This window comes from Panulirus ornatus, chromosome 65 (assembly GCF_036320965.1).
Source record: "Panulirus ornatus isolate Po-2019 chromosome 65, ASM3632096v1, whole genome shotgun sequence".
In the NCBI taxonomy this organism is placed as follows: domain Eukaryota; kingdom Metazoa; phylum Arthropoda; class Malacostraca; order Decapoda; family Palinuridae; genus Panulirus; species Panulirus ornatus.
This window is the reverse complement of record NC_092288.1, coordinates 26749404-26772333: the sequence shown is the minus strand read 5'-3', so window position 1 is coordinate 26772333 and position 22930 is coordinate 26749404. Positions and strand designations below refer to the sequence as shown.

Genomic DNA, 22930 nt, shown 5'->3' with positions numbered 1-22930 from the left:
ATCCACTTCCGCTTCCATGGTTCCATCCGCTGCCAGATCCACTCCCAGATATCTAAAACACTTCACTTCCTCCAGTTTTTCTCCATTCAAACTCACCTCCCAATTGACTTGACCCTCAACCCTACTGTACCTAATAACCTTGCTCTTATTCACATTTACTCTTAACTTTCTTATATGTACGTATTCATTGAAATTTATAGGTATGAATATGTGCATATATGGGCATGTATGTATATACATGTGTATGTGGTTGGGTTGGGCCATTCTTTCATCTGTTTCCTAGCGCTGCCTTGCTAACGCGGGAGACAGTGACTAAATATAATGATAATATTAGAAATATTATTACTATTATTATGATTATGAATATGATCATTATTATTATTATATTTATTTATTTTATCATACTTCGTTGCTGTCTCCTGCATTAGCGAGGTAGCACAAGGAAACAGACGAAACAATGGCCCAACCCACCCACATACACATGTTTATACATAAATCCCCACATTCGTACATATACATACCTATACATATCAACGTATACATACATATGCATACATAGACATATACATATATACACATGAACATATTCATACATGCTGCCTTCATCCATTCCCGCCACCACCCCACCACACATGAAATGGCACCCCCATCCCCCCAACGTGCGTGCGAGGTAGGAAAAGACAACAAGGCCACATTCGTTCACACTCTGTCTCTAGCTGTAATGTGTAATGCACCGAAACCACAGCTCCCTTTCCACATCCAGGCCCTGCAGAACTTTCCATGGTTTACCCCAGACGCTTCACATGCCCTGGTTCAATCCATTGACAGCACGTTGACCCCAGTATACCACATTGTTCCAATTCACTCTATTCCTTGCACACCTATCACCCTCCTGTATGTTCATGCCCCAATCGCTCAAAATCGTTTTTACTCCATCCTTCCACCTCAAATATGGTCTCCCACTTCTTGTTCCCTCCACCTCTGACACATATATCCTCTTTGTTAATCTTTCCTCACTCATTCTCTCCATGTGACCAAACCATTTCAATACATCCTCTTCTGCTCTCTCAACCACACTCTTTTTATTTCCTCATCACTCTTACCCTTTCATTACTGACTCGATCAAACCACCTCACATCGCATATTGTCCTCAAACATCTCATTTCCAACAAATCCACCTTCTTCCACACAACCCTCTCTATAGCCCATGCCTCACAACCATATAACATTGTTGGAACCACTACTCATTCAAACATACCCATTTTTGCTCTCTGAGATAATGTTTTCACCTTCCACACATTCTTCAAAGCTCCCAGAACCTTTGCCTTCTTCCCCACCCTGTGACACTTCGCTTCCATGGTTCCATCCAATCCCAAATCCACTCCTGGATATCTAAAACACTTCACTTCCTCCAGTTTTTCTCCATTTGAACCTTCTTTTTCTTTTTCTTTTAAACTATTCGCCATTTCCCGCGTTAGCGAGGTAGCATTAAGAACAGAGGACTGGTCCTTTGAGGGAATACCCTCACCTGGCCCAATTCTCTGTTCCTTCCTTTTGGAAAATTAAAAAAAAAACGAGAGGGGAGGATTTCCAGCCCCCCGCTCCCTCCCCTTTTAGTCGCCTTCTACGACACGCAGGGAATACGTGGGAAGTATTCCTAATCCCCCTATCCCCTATCCCTTATCCCCTCCCTATTTACTTGTCACTCAACCCTACTGAACCTAATAACCTTGCTCTTATTTACATTTACTCTCAGCTCTCTTCTGTCACACACTTTACCAACCTCAGTCACCAACTTCTGCAGTTTCTCACCCGAGTCAGCCACTATAGCTGTATCATCAGCAAACAACAACTGACTCTTTTCCCAAGCTCTCTCTCATCTACAACAGACTGCATACTTGCCCCTCTCTCCAAAACTCTTGCATTCACCTCCCTAACAACCCCATCCATAAGCGAATCAAACAACCACGGAGACATCATGGAACCCTGCTGCAAACTGACATTCACTGAGAACCAATCACTTTCCTCTCTTCCTACTTGTACACATGCCTTAATCCTAGATAATAAGTTTTCACTGCTTCTAGCAACTTACCTCCTACACCATATACTCTTAATACCTTCCTTAGAGCATCTCTAGCAACTCTTGAGTTATCATATCCCTTCTCCAGATCCATAAATGCTACAAACAAATCCATTTGTTTTTCTTCTAAGTATTTCTCACATTCATTCTTCAAAGCAGACACCTGATCCACACATCCTCTACCACTTCTGAAACCACACTGCTTGTCCCCAATCTGATGCTCTGTACATGCCTTTACCCTCTCAATCAATAATTTCCCAGGAATACTTAACAAACTTATACCTCTGTAATTTGAACACTCACCTTTATCCCCTTTGCCTTTGTACAGTGGCACTATGCATGCATTCCACCAAACCTCAGGCCCATCCTCATGAACCATACATACATTGAATATCCTCACCAACCAGTCAATGACATAGTCACACCCCTTTTTTATAAATTCCACTGCAATACCATCCAAACCCGCCGCCTTGCCGGCTTTCATCTTCTACATAGCTTTCACTACTGCTTCTCTGTTTACCAAATCATTCTCCCTGACCCCTCTTACTTCGCACACCACCTCAACCAAAACTCCCTATATCTGCCACTCTATCATCAAACACATCCAACAGACCTTCAAAATACTCACTCCATCTCCCTCTCACTTCACCACTACTTGTTATTACCTACCCATTTGGCCCCCTTCATTGATGTTCCCATTTGTTCTCTTGTCTTATGCACTTTACTTACCCCCCTCCAAAGCATCTTTTTATGCTCCTTAAAATTTAATGATAATCTCTCACCCCAACTCTCATTTGCCCTCTTTTTCACCTCTTGCACCTTTCTCTTGACCTCTTGCCTCTTTCTTTTATACATTGCCCAGTCATTTGCATTATTTCCCTGCAAAAATAATCCTAATGCCTCTCTCTTCTCTTTCCCTAACATTCTTACTTCTTCATCCCTCCACTCACTACCCTTTCTAATCTGCCCACCTCCCACCTTTCTCATGCCATAGGCATCTTTTGCGCAAGCCATCACTGCTTCCCTAGATACATCCCATTCCTCCCCCACTCCCCATAGGTCATTTGCTCTCACCTTTTTCCATTCTGCACTCAATCTCTCCTGATCCTTCCTCACACAAGTCTCCTTTCCAAGCTCACTTACTGTCACCACTATCTTCGCCCCATTTTCTCTCTTCTTTTCTGAAAACCTCTGCATATCTTCACCTTTGCCTCCACCAGATAATGATCAGACATCCTTTCAGTTGCCTCTCTCAGTACATTAACATCCAAAAGTCTCTCATGCACCCATCAATTAATACATAATCCAGTGATGCTCTCTGGCCATCTCTCCTACTTACATATGTATACTTATGTATATCTCTCTTTTTAAACCAGGTATTCCCAATCACCAGTCCTTTTTCAGCACAAAAATGTATAAGCTCTCACCATTTCCATTTACAACACTGAACACCCCATGTACACCAATTATACCCTCAACTGCCACATTACTCACCTTTGCATTCAAATCACCCATCACTATTACCCGGTCTCATGCATCAAAGCTGCTAACACACTCAGCTGCTCCCAAAACACTTGCCTCTCATGATCTTCTTTCTCATGACCAGGTGCATATGCACCAATAATCACCCATCTCTCTCCATCCACTTTCAGTTTTACCCATATTAATCTAGTGTTTACTTTCTCACACTATATCACATACTCCCATAGCTCCTGGTTCAGGTGTAGTGCTGCTCTTTCCTTTGCTCTTTTGCTCTCACCAACCCTTGACTTTACTCCCAAGACATTCCCAAGCCACTCTTCCCCTTTACCCTTGAGCTTCATTTCACTCAGAGCCAAAACATCCAGGTTCCTTTCCTCAAACATACTACCTGTCTCTCCTTTTTTCTCATCTCGGTTACATCCCCACACATTTAGACACCCCAATCTGAGCCTTCGAGGAGGATGAGCACTCCCTGCATGACTTCTTCTTCTATTTCCCCTTTTAGAAAGTTAAGATACAAGGAGGGGAGGGTTTCTAGGCCCCTGCTCCCATCCTCTTTAGTCGCCTTCTATGACACACGGGAATGCATGGGAAGTATTCTTTCTCTGGGAAATATTCTTTCTACCCTATCCCCAGGGGCAGGGGAGATTATTATGATAATAATGATATTATTTTCATTATTATTTATGTTTAGAAGTGGTTGTTGGGTGTCAGGTGCTACTAAAATGAATACATATATGAGAATGTGATCAGATGACCCAGTTGATGGCAAGATTAGATAGTTACAGCAGGATGGATTAGAGGTGAAAAACAGATCCAGAATATTAAGGGAATGGTCACAGTGGTCAGGAATATTACTTGGGTGGGAGATGATTTGCCCTGGATCATTGATAATGGAGAAAATGGGGGCTTCAAACCCCCAAGTATCTGTATGGGAGGTATTCAACCATCCCCTACAGTAAATTTTAAAATCCCGTATGTACAATATCTTGGCTTGCGGGTGAAAGACTGCCGCAGTCTCATGGCAGGAGTTTAGATTTTTGAGGAAATAGAAAATTTTTAGAAGTAGGAGAGCATTGGGTGAAACAGAGGAAAATTGCAGTAGTTGGGAGACAGACCTTGAGTCATGTAACATCAAACTTGGGGACTCAAGGTCCTCAAGGCAGACAGACCTTGAACCACATAACATCAACTTTTTGGACTCAGGGTCCTCAAGGCATGCAGCAGGTGTGTTGATGTTTTAGTATGCACAGACAACCACCTGTGAACTAGAATCATGAGTGGATATTATAGTTGGATTTGAAAAAGGGGCTAGTGAGAACATCCTTAGACAATTGGGTCTTAGAGAGAAGTGAGATATTAGGAGAGGCATTAAACAGATGGTGTGCAAGAGAAGAGAATGTACATAGTGAAACCATGAATGTTGTAGTTAATAGAAAAAGAAGGTCTATCAGAAAGGGAAAGATCATGGGAGAGGCTGGTACTACTACTACTCTCTGAGCTTTCCCTCCAATTGGCAATAGAGTCAGGTGGAAACCCGCAGATTCGTACCACCCTATGATGCCGGGGAATAGAGGCCACAGATTTGTTGGACTCTTATCTTTATTATATTCAAAGACGATTGTGCTGACAGAATGTGTGAAGAGAAATTTTGTGAAGAAAATAGTTGAAGTTGAGTAGGTGTATGGTGCTTGTAAGGAGAAGGTAGCAGGACAAGCCCATTAGTTCTGTTTTGATGAGACAGAAAGTTTTTTTTTTTTTTTTTTTTTTTTTTTTTTTTTTTATACTTTGTCGCTGTCTCCCGCGTTTGCGAGGTAGCGCAAGGAAACAGACGAAAGAAATGGCCCAACCCCCCCCCCCATACACATGTACATACACACGTCCACACACGCAAATATACATACCTACACAGCTTTCTATGGTTTACCCCAGACGCTTCACATGCCTTGATTCACTCCACTGACAGCACGTCAACCCCTGTATACCACATCGCTCCAATTCACTCTATTCCTTGCCCTCCTTTCACCCTCCTGCATGTTCAGGCCCCGATCACACAAAATCTTTTTCACTCCATCTTTCCACCTCCAATTTGGTCTCCCTCTTCTCCTCGTTCCCTCCACCTCCGACACATATATCCTCTTGGTCAATCTTTCCTCACTCATTCTCTCCATGTGCCCAAACCATTTCAAAACACCCTCTTCTGCTCTCTCAACCACGCTCTTTTTATTTCCACACATCTCTCTTACCCTTACGTTACTTACTCGATCAAACCACCTCACACCACACATTGTCCTCAAACATCTCATTTCCAGCACATCCATCCTCCTGCGCACAACTCTATCCATAGCCCACGCCTCGCAACCATACAACATTGTTGGAACCACTATTCCTTCAAACATACCCATTTTTGCTTTCCGAGATAATGTTCTCGACTTCCACACATTCCTCAAGGCTCCCAAAATTTTCGCCCCCTCCCCCACCCTATGATCCACTTCCGCTTCCATGGTTCCATCCGCTGACAGATCCACTCCCAGATATCTAAAACACTTCACTTCCTCCAGTTTTTCTCCATTCAAACTCACCTCCCAGTTGACTTGACCCTCAACCCTACTGTACCTAATAACCTTGCTCTTATTCACATTTACTCTTAACTTTCTTCTTCCACACACTTTACCAAACACAGTCACCAGCTTCTGCAGTTTCTCACATGAATCAGCCACCAGCGCTGTATCATCAGCGAACAACAACTGACTCACTTCCCAAGCTCTCTCATCCCCAACAGACTTCATACTTGCCCCTCTTTCCAGGACTCTTGCATTTACCTCCCTAACAACCCCATCCATAAACAAATTAAACAACCATGGAGACATCACACACCCCTGCCGCAAACCTACATTCACTGAGAACCAATCACTTTCCTCTCTTCCTACACGTACACATGCCTTACATCCTCGATAAAAACTTTTCACTGCTTCTAACAACTTGCCTCCTACACCATATATTCTTAATACCTTCCACAGAGCATCTCTATCAACTCTATCATATGCCTTCTCCAGATCCATAAATGCTACATACAAATCCATTTGCTTTTCTAAGTATTTCTCACATACATTCTTCAAGCAAACACCTGATCCACACATCCTCTACCACTTCTGAAACCGCACTGCTCTTCCCCAATCTGATGCTCTGTACATGCCTTCACCCTCTCAATCAATACCCTCCCATATAATTTCCCAGGAATACTCAACAAACTTATACCTCTGTAATTTGAGCACTCACTCTTATTCCCTTTGCCTTTGTACAATGGCACTATGCACGCATTCCGCCAATCCTCAGGCACCTCGCCATGAGTCATACATACATTAAATAACCTTACCAACCAGTCAACAATACAGTCACCCCCTTTTTTAATAAATTCCACTGCAATACCATCCAAACCTGCTGCCTTGCCGGCTTTCATCTTCCGCAAAGCTTTTACTACCTCTTCTCTGTTTACCAAATCATTTTCCCTAACCCTCTCACTTTGCACACCACCTCGACCAAAACACCCTATATCTGCCACTCTGTCATCAGACACATTCAACAAACCTTCAAAATACTCATTCCATCTCCTTCTCACATCACCACTACTTGTTATCACCTTCTGAGACAGAAAGTAAGACCAGAAATCCTGATATGGAGAGTTTAGAATGGTTTTAGGCACCATTTTAACATTCTTCAGTCAGGATAGGAGTATCGCCTTGGATGGTTGGGGTTTGTACATGGAGGAGGGTGAGACGTGTTTGGTACAATGTGAATTGGAATGAGGCAGTGTACGGGGGGAGGCATGCTGTCATTAAATTGAAACGGTGTGTTATGCAAACGAGGGAAACCATGGAAAGGTCTCTGGAGCCTGGTTGTGGGAGGGGGCTGTGGTTTTGGAGCATTATGCATGACAGCAAGAGCAGTAGGTCCCAACCTTTTTCCACTCATGACCTCCTTTTCAAATTACTGCTACACTTGCTTCTCCATATTATCCTGTTCAGTTTCATAGTCATTCGACAGTCCCTTTTGTGAGAAGTAAAAACATGAAACAACTAAAACAATGAATGACAAAGATTTTACTGCTTCTGTACATCATACAGTGTTGTTAGGTACATTTGTTTCAAGTTTATTAAACCAAGCTCATATTTTTATTTGCTGATACCTATCATTTCATCAACTCTCCAACCTAGCTATTTTAGGACTGCATCTGAGAAGAGAGTCTTGCTATGTGTGGTTGGGTGTTTGTGAGAGCCAGGACTGTATCTGAGAAGAGAGTCTTGCTATGTGTGGTTGGGTGTTTGTGAGAGCCAGTCTCATCATCCTCTACATCCAGTCTCTTTCTGCTCTTCTTTTTGATTTGGACAAATGTTGAAAACCCAGACTCACAAAGGTAGGTGGAGGCACATGGCAGGAGAACACGAAAGGCCAACATGCTGACTTTGGAATATGACTGATGCATGGTACACCAAAACTGAGTTACTAATCTCTCCTGGAAGAGGCCACAAGCTGAAGAGTCATGCTGCATATCTAAGTCCTCATTTATGTATTTTATGAGATACATAAGATTCTGCACAATTTGCCAACTTGTCCTTCACCCTAGCATAGGACCTAGAGTGCCCTAGACTCTGTATCTCCTAAGACTGTGATGTGGATATGAGGAAATATCCACATTCTCTTAAGGCTCCATGACCCTCTAACAACCCCAGGTTGGGAGCCCTTGAGCTAGAGAATGGATGTGAGTGATAGAGGCTTTTCTTTGTGTGTTCCTGTCAAACTATGATGAAAGAAAAGAAAAAGAATTGAATATGAAAAGACAGAAGAGGATATGCTGCTATGTTCGTTGTGGTGAAATAAAGAAATAGCAGGAGACTAGATAGGAAAAGTTGTATTGCATGAAAAGAAGAAAATGCTAATATGTACTGTCATTAGTGTACTTAAATGAAAGTGTCACATTATGAAGGATGATATATTTATGGAGAATCTCATGTAGACATTTGAATCATTCCTCATCTTACTGCATACTTACATACTTACAACTTTTTTGTACTTATACTTTGTCTGTATTTACTAGGTACTCGAGCATCTGTGACTGACTATGAGGACTGTAATCTAGGCACAGTTCGATCCAATGCTGTGGTGACACGCGGAGGATCTCTTTACAACTTGACTGAGGTGGAAGCTTACACGAACCTTCTCCTGTATGCTCAGCAGCACTTTGGTCGAGACTCTGAAGATGAGTGGAAGTAAGTATAATGTGTAGACAACTCCACCTAATGCTAGGTTTCGTAAAGATGTATGATTTTTATTTTCATTATTTGATAGAGCTTGAAGGACACACTACACTCCCAGACAGCCATTATTTGTTGGCAGTGCAGTAATGCATGTTAGAACTAAACAACATTGTTGTTTTCTCATTATTCAATCCATTCATGGTCAACTTGTGAAACAATTATCAGCGGGTCAGCAGAAATATCTTTTTATGAAATAGGAATAACATTGAATGCCTCACATTTATATGAATGAAGACATTAGGAATTTTTGAAGGCTTTTATTAGTAACAGAGGAAGTTTATATGTATTGTGATGGTAAGAACCATTTTGTTAATAGAATGTTTTATGATATGGATATATTTTGCTATATTCAGTATATGCTTATTAAGTGGAACTTTCAGAAGGGAAGCCACAGGTGTGCTTGATCATGGTTTGTAGCTTGTCTTTTTCATACAAGAATTATATGCTTCTCAGCCTGTTTCATAAATTCAAGACTTCTTCAGGCCAAATGAATCATGAGATCAGGCATCAGATGTACCACCATCTTAACTTAGCATTGCAAGACCTGAGGTTGAACTTACTGTGTTAATACAGAGACATTCATAACATAAGCTGCAGTTTTCTTTATGTGGAGTTACTGGCTTGTATTAGCAGTATACAATGTGAACTATATGGTGAATGCTAAGATAGATAGCTAGGTTTTTTTTTTTTTCTTTCTTTTGCCGCTGTCTCCCGCGTTTGCGAGGTAGCGCAAGGAAACAGATGAAAGAAATGGCCCAACGCACCACCATACACATGTATATACATACATCCACACACGCAAATATACATACCTACACAGCTTTCCATGGTTTACCCCAGACGCTTCACATGCCCTGATTCAATCCACTGACAGCACATCAACCCCGGTATACCACATCGATCCAATTCACTCTATTCCTTGCCCTCCTTTCACCCTCCTGCATGTTCAGGCCCCGATCACACAAAATCTTTTTCACTCCATCTTTCCACCTCCAATTTGGTCTCCCACTTCTCCTCGTTCCCTCCACCTCCGACACATATATCCTCTTGGTCAATCTTTCCTCACTCATTCTCTCCATGTGCCCAAACCATTTCAAAACACCCTCTTCTGCTCTCTCAACCACACTCTTTTTATTTCCACACATCTCTCTTACCCTTACATTACTTATTCGATCAAACCACCTCACACCACACATTGTCCTCAAACATCTCATTTCCAGCACATCCACCCTCCTGCGCACAACTCTATCCATAGCCCACGCCTCGCAACCATACAACATTGTTGGAACCACTATTCCTTCAAACGTACCCATTTTTGCTTTCCGAGATAATGTTCTCGACTTCCACACATTCTTCAAGGCTCCCAGGATTTTCGCCCCCTCCCCCACCCTATGATTCACTTCCGCTTCCATGGTTCCATCCGCTGCCAGATCCACTCCCAGATATCTAAAACACTTTACTTCCTCCAGTTTTTCTCCATTCAAACTTACCTCCCAATTGACTTGACCCCCAACCCTACTGTACCTAATAACCTTGCTCTTATTCACATTTACTCTTAAGTTTCTTCTTTCACACACTTTACCAAACTCAGTCACCAGCTTGTGCAGTTTCTCACATGAATCAGCCACCAGCGCTGTATCATCAGCGAACAACAACTGACTCACTTCCCAAGCTCTCTCATCCACAACAGACTTCATACTTGCCCCTCTTTCCAAAACTCTTGCATTCACCTCCCTAACAACCCCATCCATAAACAAATTAAACAACCATAGATACATCACACACCCCTGCCGCAAACCTACATTCACTGAGAACCAATCACTTTCCTCTCTTCCTACACGTACACATGCCTTACATCCTCGATAAAAACTTTTCACTGCTTCTAATAACTTGCCTCCCACACCATATATTCTTAATACCTTCCACAGAGCATCTCTATCAAGAGTAGTTCTTTTACGTAATAATATATGTTTTTATGCAATTTTTCGACTTGTATATATTATGTTACAAATTCTATGTGCCCTGATCAAAATTTTCTGCTGCCCTATTGAGCTCACAATATTTTTCTGGTGAATGTCACTTCTGTAACTGCTCCCATTGTTCAGACTTATGCCTTTCCCATAATCACTGTCTAAATTACCTGTGATTATATTATCATTTCCGTGTACTGAATGGAAATTCTGAATCAGTTCTTGAATCTTTACTTCTCATTCTCGCTTTACTTTTCATCTTGCTCTCAGAAAACATTAGAATAAATGCCAATTGGATCTGCGTCACAGATTGAAAGGGGTTGAGGAGATCCTAGGGCCCACTTGACTGCCATCATGTGACTGGGATCCCCTTTACTTCCATAGGAACAGGCCCTAATCCTGGTTCTTTTTATATACATTTCTGCAACAACATTTGTGGTCTTGGTTCCAACTTTCCCTGTGTTGAACATCACCTGTTTACCTCCTCCACTCTCAGTTGCTGACATCCTGTCTTTGACTAAGTGATTCTGTGAAGTCTAAAGTGTACAATGCCAGAAAAATATTATTTATTTATTTATTTTGCTTTGTTGCTGTCTCCCGCGTTAGCAAGGTAGCGCAAGGAAACAGATGAAAGAATGGCCCAACCCACCCACATGCACATGTATATACATACACGTCCACACACGCAAGTATACATATCTATACATCTCAACATATACATGTATGTACACACTCAGACATATACATATATACACATGTACATAATTCATACTGTCTGCCTTTATTCATTCCCATCGCCACCTCGCCACACATGTATTAACAACCCCCTCCCCCCTCATGTGTGTGAGGTAGTGCTAGGAAAAGACAACAAAGGCCCATTCGTTCACACTCAGTCTCTAGCTGTCATGTAATAATGAACCGAAACCACAGTTCCCTTTCCACATCCATGCCCCACAGAACTTTCCATGGATTACCCCAGACGCTTCACATGCCCTGGTTCAATCCATTGATAGCACGTCGGCCCCGGTATAGCACATCATTCCAATTCACTCTATTCCTTGCATGCCTTTCACCCTCCTGCATGTTCAGGCCCCGATCACTCAAAATCTTTTTCACTCCATCTTTCCATCTCCAGTTTGCTCTCCCACTTCTCGTTCCCTCCACCTCTGACACATATATCCTCTTTGTCAATCTTTCCTCACTCAATCTCTCCATGTGACCGAACCATTTCAAAACACCCTCTTCTGCCCTCTCAACCACACTCTTTTTATTACCACACATCTCTCTTACCCTATTATTACTTACTCGATCAAACCACCTCACACCACATATTGTCCTCAAATGTCTCATTTCCAGCACATCCACCCTCCTGCTTACAACTCTATCCATAGCCCACGCTTCGCAACCATACAACATTGTTGGAACCACTATTCCTTCAAACATTTTTGCTTTCCGAGATAATGTTCTTGACTTCCACACACTCTTCAACGCCCCCAGAATTTTTGACCCCTCCCCCACCCTTTGATTAACTTCCGCTTCCATGGTTCCATCTGCTGCCAAATCCACTCCCAGATATCTCAAACTTACCTCCCAATTGACTTGACCCTCAACCCTACTGTACCTAATAACCTTGCTCTTATTCACATTTACTCTCAACTCTCTTCTTTCACACACTTTACCAAACTCAGTCACCAGCTTCTGCAGTTTCTCACATGAATCAGCCACCAACGCTGTGTCATCAGCGAACAACAACTGACTCTCTTCCCACGCTCTCTCATCCACAACAGACTGCATACTTTCCCCTCTTTCCAAAACTCTTGCATTCACCTCCCTAACAACCCCATCCATAAACAAATTAAACAACCATGGAGACATCACACACCCCTGCCACAAACCTACATTCACTGAGAACCAATCACTTTCCACTCTTCCTACACGTACACATGCCTTACATCCTCAATAAAAACTTTCACTGCCTCTAACAAGTTGCTTCCCACACCATATACTCTTAATACCTTCCACAGAGCATCTCTATCAACTCTATCATATGCCTTCTCCAGATCCATAAATGCTACATACAAATCCATTTGCCTTTCTAAGTATTTCTCACATACATTCTTCAGAGCAAACACCTGATCCACACATCCTCTACCACTTCTGAAACCACACTGCTCTTCCCCAATCTGATGCTCTGTACATGCCTTCACCCTCTCAATCAATACCCTCCCATATGATTTACCAGGAATACACAACAAACTTATACCTCTGTAATTTGAGCCCTCACCTTTGTCCCCTTTGCGTTTGTATGATGGCACTATGCAGGCATTCCTCCAATCCTCAGGCACCTCACCATGAGTCATACATACATTAAATAACCTTACCAACCAGTCAACAATACAGTCACCCCTTTTTTTAATAAACTCCACAGCAATACCATCCAACTCCTCTGCCTTGCCGGCTTTCATCTTCCGCAAAGCTTTTACTACCTCTTCTCTGTTTACCAAATCATTTTCCCTAACCCTCTCACTTTGCACACCACCTTTACCAAAACACCCTATATCTGCCACTCTATCATCAAACACATTCAACAAACCTTCAAGATACTCACTCCATCTCCTTCTCACATCACCACTACTTGTTATCACCTCCCCATTATCCCCCTTCACTGAGGTTCCCATTTGTTTCCTTGTCTTACGCACTTTATTTACCTCCTTCCAAATCATCTTTTTATTCTCCCTAAAATTTAATGATACTCTCTCACCCCAACTCTCATTTGCTCTCTTTTTCACCTCTTGCACCTTTCTCTTGACCTCCTGCCTCTTTCTTTTATACATCTCCCACTCATTTGCATTATTTCCCTGCAAAAATCATCCAAATGCCTCTCTTCTCTTTCACTAATAATCTTACTTCTTCATCCCACCATTCACTGCCCTTTCTAATCTGCCCACCTCCCACGCTTCTCATGCCACAAGCATCTTTTGTACAAGCCATCACTGTTTCCCTAAATCATCCCATTCCTCCCCCACTCCCCTTATGTCCTTTGTTCTCACCTTTTTCCATTCTGTACTCAGTCTCTCCTGGTACTTCCTCACACAAGTCTGCTTCCCAAGCTCACTTACTCTCACCACTCTCTTCACCCCAACATTCTCCCTTCTTTTCTGAAAACCTCTACAAATCTTCACCTTCGCCTCCACAAGATAATGATCAGACATCCCTCCAGTTGCACCTCTCAGCACATTAACATCCAAAAGTCTCTCTTTCGCAGCCTATCAATTAACACGTAATCCAATAACACTCTCTGGCCATCTCTCCTACTTACATACGTATATTTATGTATATCTCTCTTTTTAAACCAGGTATTCCCAATCACCAGTCCTTTTTCAGCACACAAATCTACAAGCTCTTCACCATTTCCATTTACAACACTGAAAAATATACTTGTGTGTAAATGGTGTGTGTCATTTGGCTAAAAATGTTACTGTTTTATACAAAAAAGGCAATTCTCAACACAGAGTAGGTGGGTGGTGCACAATTACCATGATATAGGTAATAGAGTACACCAATGCCTTCCAATGATCCAGTGTTAGGGACATTGTTAGAAATGTTATACATTTATAGAATTGATAAGTTTTTGAACATTCCACTCAATGGAATAAGAGAACAGTTCTATCTATCTACGTCTCTGAGGCCTGTTCCAACTGGAACTCCCTCAAGTGAGTGGTCACAGCAATAGAATCTCTATAACAAGTGAACTCCATTGGTGTTTCTTAGCCTTTAGTGCCTCACCCTTAACAAGCCAGTGGTAGAAGGCAGCTTATTTGTAGTGTTTGCAAAGGCTTTTACCTATTGTTCCTACTGACTAGTTCGACCTAATGCTCCTACCTGCAACTTCTACCTAATTTTTCTACCTAATGGTCCTATGTAAATGTTCCTACCTACTACTTCTATCTACTGCTCCTACCATTTTGCCAAAAGGGGCTAGTATATAGTGCTCACTGCAGGAAAGTGTAGGGTTACGAAGAATGAGCTGTGTGAGTTAAGTGTTTGTCAAGTATTTGTATGACAAGGAGAGATTGTATGTTTGTAGACAGAATGCCAGTAGTCCATGTGGGAATGAGGTAGAAAAAAAAAAAAGGCAGCTACCCGGGTTAGAGAAGTGCAACTTGACAGCCATTGAAGTGCTGGCTCACTACGCAACAGTCACCAACCCTCCCGATACCCAGGTGGTTAGTACTGGTAATATACCTCCCTGGTCATTTAATGCTTACCAACTATTACATACCAGTAGAACAATTACTTGCCATAATATTGAAGTACAAATGGGTATGTTTGAAGGAATAGTGGTTCCAGCAATGTTGTATGGTTGCGAGGCGTGGGCTATGGATAGAGTTGTGCGCAGGAGGATGGATGTGCTGGAAATGAGATGTTTGAGGACAATGTGTGGTGTGAGGTGGTTTGATCGAGTAAGTAACGTAAGGGTAAGAGAGATGTGTGGAAATAAAAAGAGTGTGGTTGAGAGAGCAGAAGAGGGTGTTTTGAAATGGTTTGGGCACATGGAGAGAATGAGTGAGGAAAGATTGACCAAGAGGATATATGTGTCGGAGGTGGAGGGAACGAGGAGAAGTGGGAGACCAAATTGGAGGTGGAAAGATGGAGTGAAAAAGATTTTGTGTGATTGGGGCCTGAACATGTAGGAGAGTGAAAGGAGGGCAAGGAATAGAGTGAATTGGATCGATGTGGTATACCGGGGTTGACGTGCTGTCAGTGGATTGAATCGGGGCATGTGAAGCGTCTGGGGTAAACCATGGAAAGCTGTGTAGGTATGCATATTTGCGTGTGTGGACGTATGTATATACATGTGTATGGGGGTGGGTTGGGCCATTTCTTTCGTCTGTTTCCTTGCGCTACCTCGCAAACGCGGGAGACAGCGACAAAGCCAAAAAAAGAAAAAACTTATCTTTTTTATGGAAATGTGACTGTGGAAAAAATTATTGATATAATTGAAAAGTGGTAAAAAAAAAAGTGATTATAGAATGACTTAAAACTTAAAGTGCGGGCAAACTAGTGTTGGTTGTAGTTAGCTAACATTAAACAAGACATATGCATTACATTCATAAAAAGTAAAGAATTACATATGTCACTGCATTTCAGTTACATGTTCCCAGAATGGGAGCTTTGATATATAAAGGTTGGAAAGGAAACCAAAATGAGAAGTTAAAGGGTTAAAGAACAGTACTCACAAGGTTTACTCACAAATTTTGTTTTCTGAAATTATTTGTGTACCATATCTGTGCCATTCTGTATAAATAAAAGATAAGTAAAATGATGTGTAGAATTATCTTCAAACACTTTTCACTGTGATACTTCATATCTTCCAGTAAACCAGACCAGCTGCAACATTGAAAAATATAGAACTGCAAGGAAATTTTCTTATTGTTTGGTTGGTACATTTTTTGATACACTTATATGTGCTTTGGGGGAAAATTTGTCATGAGATTTTGAAAAGCCAAACTAGATTATTTTATCTATGTGGCATGAGAGAAGTTTATAAAATGAGGATAAGATGTATTAGTTCCCCTGTGATTTGTGGTTCATTTTGAGAAATTAAGGTTGATGTCCGACATCATGAATGCAATTCTGGCTTATACTGTCAGTCTTTTTCATGTAAATGTTTTCCAAGCACTGTGCAGACATTAGAATCTTTTGTGTCTTTGATTTTTTCATCTAGTAAATATATATTTTCCATTGCAGTTTCAAGATGTTTCATTCAGCAGAGCCATATGCAGACCTTATATTCCAGGTTTGTCTTGATTTGCAAATTGGTTAAAATCATATCTTTAGAGCTTGGATCATATATGAAATGCTTTAGTTTGTGCTGGTTATTTCAGATTCATTTGTAAAAATAAGATTTGTAGCTTTTGAGGTTTATTGTATATTATGCATTTTGTTGTCTTAATTTTTTTTTTTTTACTCTCTCTCCAGGATGCCACTCAGCAGCTTGTGCCCTTGCCTCCAGAACAACACCACTATCACCCATATCTTGGTAGGTCTTTAGTTTGGTGTTCACCAGTGGTAGAATAGAGATCTCGCATTCAAGGTTTGGTTATTTGGTTCGAGTTAGTTGGATGTTAATTACTATGGTCAGGGAGAATACTGGAAATGGGGGATATTGTGGATGCTCTGAGGATGGGAAAAAAAAAAAGTGTACAGTGACTAAGCTGCACCATAACCCATGGTGAACCCCCAAGTAGAAACAAAAGATTTATCCTTGCCTTACACTTAAGCAGTGTATAATTATAATTTATCCCTTCCCAACAAGCATGACTTTAACAGAAAACATACACACTGAAACGACTCAGCAGGCTCAAAACAACTGGCCTCCCAGCTTATTCTTACCCATACACTGTTGCAATCAAAGCTACATAACTGATTTGCTGTGTTGGGTTATTTTTCAATATTTGGAAGCATTATATATATTGTAAATATATGTGCACCAAAAGTTCTGGGAGCATTGAAGAATGTGTGGAAGTCAAGAACATTATCTTGGAAAGTAAAAATGGGTACGTTTGAAGGAATAGTGGTTCCAACAATATTATATGGTTGCGAGGCATGGGCTATGGATAGAGTTGTGTGGAGGAGGGTGGATGTGTTGGAAGTGAGATGTTTGAGGACAATATGTGGTGTGAGGGGGTTTGATCGAGTTAGTAATAATAGGGCAAGAGAGATGTGTGGTAATAAAAATAGTGTGGTTGAGAGAGCAGAAGAGGGTGTTTTGAAATGGTTTGGTCACATGGAGAGAATGAGTGAGGAAAGATTGGCCAAGAGGATATATATGTCAGAGGTGGAGGGAACGAGGAGAAGTAGGAGACCAAATTGGAGGTGGAAAGATGGAGTGAAAAAGATTTTGAGTGATCGGGGCCTGAACATGCAGGAGGGTGAAAGGCATGCAAGGAATAGAGTGAATTGGATCAATGTGGTATACTGGGGTCGACATGCTGTCAATGGATTGAACCAGGGCATGTGGAGCATCTGGGGTAAACCATGGAAAGTTGTGTGGGGCCTGGATGTGGAAAGGGAGCTGTGGTTTCTGTTTATTATTACATGACAGCTAGAGACTGAGTGTAAACGAAAGTGGCCTTTGTTGTCTTTTCCTAGCGCTACCTCGGGCACATGAGGGGGGAGGGGGGTTGGTATTTCATGTGTGGCGGGGTGGCGATGGGAATGAATAAGGGCAGACAGTATGTATTATGTACATGTGTATATATTTATATGTCTGTGTGTGTATATATATGTATACATTGAGATGTATAGGTATGTATATTTGCATGTGTGGATGTGTAGGTATATACATGTGTATGTGGGTGGGTTGGGCCATTCTTTCATCTGTTTCCTTGCGCTACCTCGCTAACGCGGGAGACAGCGACAAAGCAAAATAATAGAAAATAAGAATGCACCAAGAAAAAGTAATTAAAGAACAGTGTGTAAAGAATGAGTTAAAGAGAAATAAAGTATTAGAGCTATGTATCACATTGTAGCCACATGATGATGATGATGTGAAATATCATACATCACTTTACCCTCATAGCTCTGCTGGCACCTGAAAGATCATGATGATAATCAATTTGTAATGCTGTGTTTGATCTTACACTGTTAATGTTTCACTTGCAATAATTGATAAAAGTGAATATTATGACATAGAACACAACAAGTAGCAAACAGAATAACAGTTTCAGTATTATAAAGCAATTTTGTTAAAATACTTGCTGTCATCAGTGCATAAATATTTACTACAATTTTCAGTGTGACTTTTTCTTGCATTTTTCATTTGGATACATTGTTCATACATGATTGCTGTGAAGTAAATTTTAGAACAGTCTTGCTATCATGGGGTTTTTGTGGAGGTGCATGCTGCCATCAAAGTGCAAATGTTTATGATAAGAATCAGTTTGTGATGCTGTTTTTGGTTGTATAGTTTCTTTTTTTAGTGCATTTGTTCATAGACTCTTGCCCTGTAATACTTATCTATCAGATAGTAAAGATTAGAACAAATGCTAAAATGAAGTGAATTTGTGGAGATATACCAGATAGTAAAGATTAGAACAATTGCTAATGTGAAGTGAATTTGTTGAGATGTACTATTGTAAGTATAAATTTTTTTGTGATACCTAAGATGGCATTGGTAAATTAATGCCTTTATCATGGCCATCTCATGAGTGAAAAAGATTTTGAGCGATTGGGGGCTGAACATACAGGAGGGTGAGAGGCATGCGAGGAATAGAGTGAATGGGAATGATGTGGTCTACAGGGATCGATGTGCTGTCAATGGACTGAACCAGGGTATGTGAAGCATCTAGGGTATACCAAGGAAAGGTCTGTGGGGCCTGGATGTGGAAAGGGAGCTGTGGTTTGGGTGCATTACGCATAACAGCTAGAGAGTGAATAAGAACCAATGTGGCCTTTTTTGTCTGTTTCTCCTGGCGCTACCTTGCTGAAGCAGGAGGTAGAGATGCTGTTTCCTGTGGTGCGGGGTAGTGCCAGGACTGAGGTGAAGGCAAGCAATTATGAATATGTACATTTGTATATATGTGTATATATGTAGATGTTGATATGTACATGCATGTATATGTGCATGTATGGACATTTATGTGTATTTATGTGTATATGAGTGGATGGGCCATTCTTCGAATGATTCCTGGCACTACCCCACTGACGGGGGAAATGACAGTCATTGATAATAATAATTATATATATATATATATATATATATATATATATATATATATATATATATATATATATATATATTTCTTTCTTTCAAACTATTCGCCATTTCCCGCTTTAGCGAGGTAGCGTTAAGAACAGAGGACTGGGCCTTGGAGGGAATATCCTCACCTGGCCCCCTTCTCTGTTCCTTGTTTTGTAAAATTAAAAAAAAAACGAGAGGGGAAGATTTCCAGCCCCCCGCTCCCTCCCCTTTTAGTCGCCTTCTACGACACGCAGGGAATACGTGGGAAGTATTCTTTCTCCCCTATCCCCAGGGATATATATATATATATATATATATATATATATATATATATATATATATATATATATATATATATTTTTTTTTTTTTTTTTGCTTTGTCGCTGTCTCCCGCGTTTGCGAGGTAGCGCAAGGAAACAGACGAAAGAAATGGCCCAACCCACCCCCATACACATGTATATACATACGTCCACACACGCAAATATACATACCTGCACAGCTTTCCATGGTTTACCCCAGACGCTTCACATGCCTTGATTCAATCCACTGACAGCACGTCAACCCCGGTATACCACATCGATCCAATTCACTCTATTCCTTGCCCTCCTTTCACCCTCCTGCATGTTCAGGCCCTGATCACACAAAATCTTTTTCACTCCATCTTTCCACCACCAATTTGGTCTCCCACTTCTCCTCGTTCCCTCCACCTCCGACACATATATCCTCTTGGTCAATCTTTCCTCACTCATTCTCTCCATGTGCCCAAACCATTTCAAAACACCCTCTTCTGCTCTCTCAACCACGCTCTTTTTATTTCCACACATCTCTCTTACCCTTACGTTACTTACTCGATCAAACCACCTTACACCACACATTGTCCTCAAACATCTCATTTCCAGCACATCCATCCTCCTGCGCACAACTCTATCCATAGCCCACGCCTCGCAACCATACAACATTGTTGGAACCACTATTCCTTCAAACATACCCATTTTTGCTTTCCGAGATAATGTTCTCGACTTCCACACATTCTTCAAGGCTCCCAGGATTTTCGCCCCCTCCCCCACCCTATGATCCACTTCCGCTTCCATGGTTCCATCCGCTGCCAGATCCACTCCCAGATATCTAAAACACTTTACTTCCTCCGGTTTTTCTCCATTCAAACTTACCTCCCAATTGACTTGACCCTCAAACCTACTGTACCTAATAACCTTGCTCTTATTCACATTTACTCTTAACTTTCTTCTTTCACACACTTTACCAAACTCAGTCACCAGCTTCTGCAGTTTCTCACATGAATCAGCCACCAGTGCTGTATCATCAACGAACAACAACTGACTCACTTCCCAAGCTCTCTCATCCCCAACAGACTTCATACTTGCCCCTCTTTCCAAAACTCTTGCATTCACCTCCCTAACAACCCCATCCATAAACAAATTAAACAACCATGGAGACATCACACACCCCTGCCGCAAACCTACAATCACCGAGAACCAATCACTTTCCTCTCTTCCTACACGTACACATGCCTTACATCCTCGATAAAAACTTTTCACGGCTTCTAACAACTTGCCTCCCACACCATATATTCTTAATACCTTCCACAGAGCATCTCTATCAACTCTATCATATGCCTTCTCCAGATCCATAAATGCTACATACAAATCCATTTGCTTTTCTAAGTATTTCTCACATACATTCTTCAAAGCAAAGCCATTCTTTCGTCTGTTTGCTTGCGCTACCTCGCTAACGCGGGAGACAGCGACAAAGCAAAATAAAATCAAAGTATAAAAAAAAAAAAAAAATATGTATATATATGTGTGTATATATATATATATATATATATATATATATATATATATATATTTTTTTTTTCATACTATTCGCCATATCCTGCATTAGCGAGGTAGCGTTAAGAACAGAGGACTGGGCCTTTGAGGGAATATCCTCATATGGCCCCCTTCTCTGTTCCTTCTTTTGGAAAATTTAAAAAAAAAATGAGAGGGGAGGATTTCCAGCCCCCCGCTCCCTTCCCTTTTAGTCGCCTTCTACGACATGCAGGGAATACGTGGGAAGTATTCTTTCTCCCCTATATATATATATATATATATATATATATATATATATATATATATATATATATATATATGGGAGCGGGGGGCTGGAAATCCTCCCCTCTCGTTTTTTTTTAATTTTCCAAAAGAAGGAACAGAGAATTGGGCCAGGTGAGGGTATTCCCTCAAAGGCCCAGTCCTCTGTTCTTAACGCTACCTCACTAATGCGGGAAATGGCGAATAGTTTGAAAGAAAGAAAAGAATATATATATATATATTATTTTTTTTTTTTTTTTTTTTGTCGCTGTCTCCCGCGTCTGCAAGGTAGCGCAAGGAAACAGACGAAAGAAATGGCCCAACCCCCCCCATACACATGTATATACATACGTCCACACACGCAAATATACATACCTACACAGCTTTCCATGGTTTACCCCAGACGCTTCACATGCCTTGATTCAATCCACTGACAGCACGTCAACCCCGGTATACCACATCGCTCCAATTCACTCTATTCCTTGCCCTCATTTCACCCTCCTGCATGTTCAGGCCCCGATCACACAAAATCTTTTTCACTCCATCTTTCCACCTCCAATTTGGTCTCCCTCTTCTCCTTGCTCCCTCCACCTCCAACACATATATCCTCTTGGTCAATCTTTCCTCACTCATCCTCTCCATGTGCCCAAACCACTTCAAAACACCCTCTTCTCTCTCAACCACGCTCTTTTTATTTCCACACATCTCTCTTACCCTTACGTTACTCACTCGATCAAACCACCTCACACCACACATTGTCCTCAAACATCTCATTTCCAGCACATCCATCCTCCTGCGCACAACTCTATCCATAGCCCACGCCTCGCAACCATACAACATTGTTGGAACCACTATTCCTTCAAACATACCCATTTTTGCTTTCCGAGATAATGTTCTCGACTTCCACACATTCTTCAAGGCCCCCAGAATTTTCGCCCCCTCCCCCACCCTATGATCCACTTCCGCTTCCATGGTTCCATCCGCTGCCAGATCCACTCCCAGATATCTAAAACACTTCACTTCCTCCAGTTTTTCTCCATTCAAACTCACCTCCCAATTGACTTGACCCTCAACCCTACTGTACCTAATAACCTTGCTCTTATTCACATTTACTCTTAACTTTCTTCTTCCACACACTTTACCAAACTCAGTCACCAGCTTCTGCAGTTTCTCACATGAATGAGCCACCAGCGCTGTATCATCAGCGAACAACAACTGACTCACTTCCCAAGCTCTCTCATCCCCAA

General features: G+C 41.4%; 1 protein-coding gene across 1 annotated transcript in view; it reads left to right on the top strand.

The window, feature by feature from the left end:
* Tsf2 (transferrin 2) overlaps window positions 1-22930 on the top strand; it is a 245751-nt gene that overhangs the window by 200176 nt on the left and 22645 nt on the right. The window contains exons 14-16 of the mRNA XM_071657722.1: window positions 8658-8829; window positions 16599-16647; window positions 16830-16890. Of these exons, the coding sequence (XP_071513823.1) occupies window positions 8658-8829; window positions 16599-16647; window positions 16830-16890 (282 nt within the window). The remainder of the gene's footprint in view (window positions 1-8657; window positions 8830-16598; window positions 16648-16829; window positions 16891-22930) is intronic.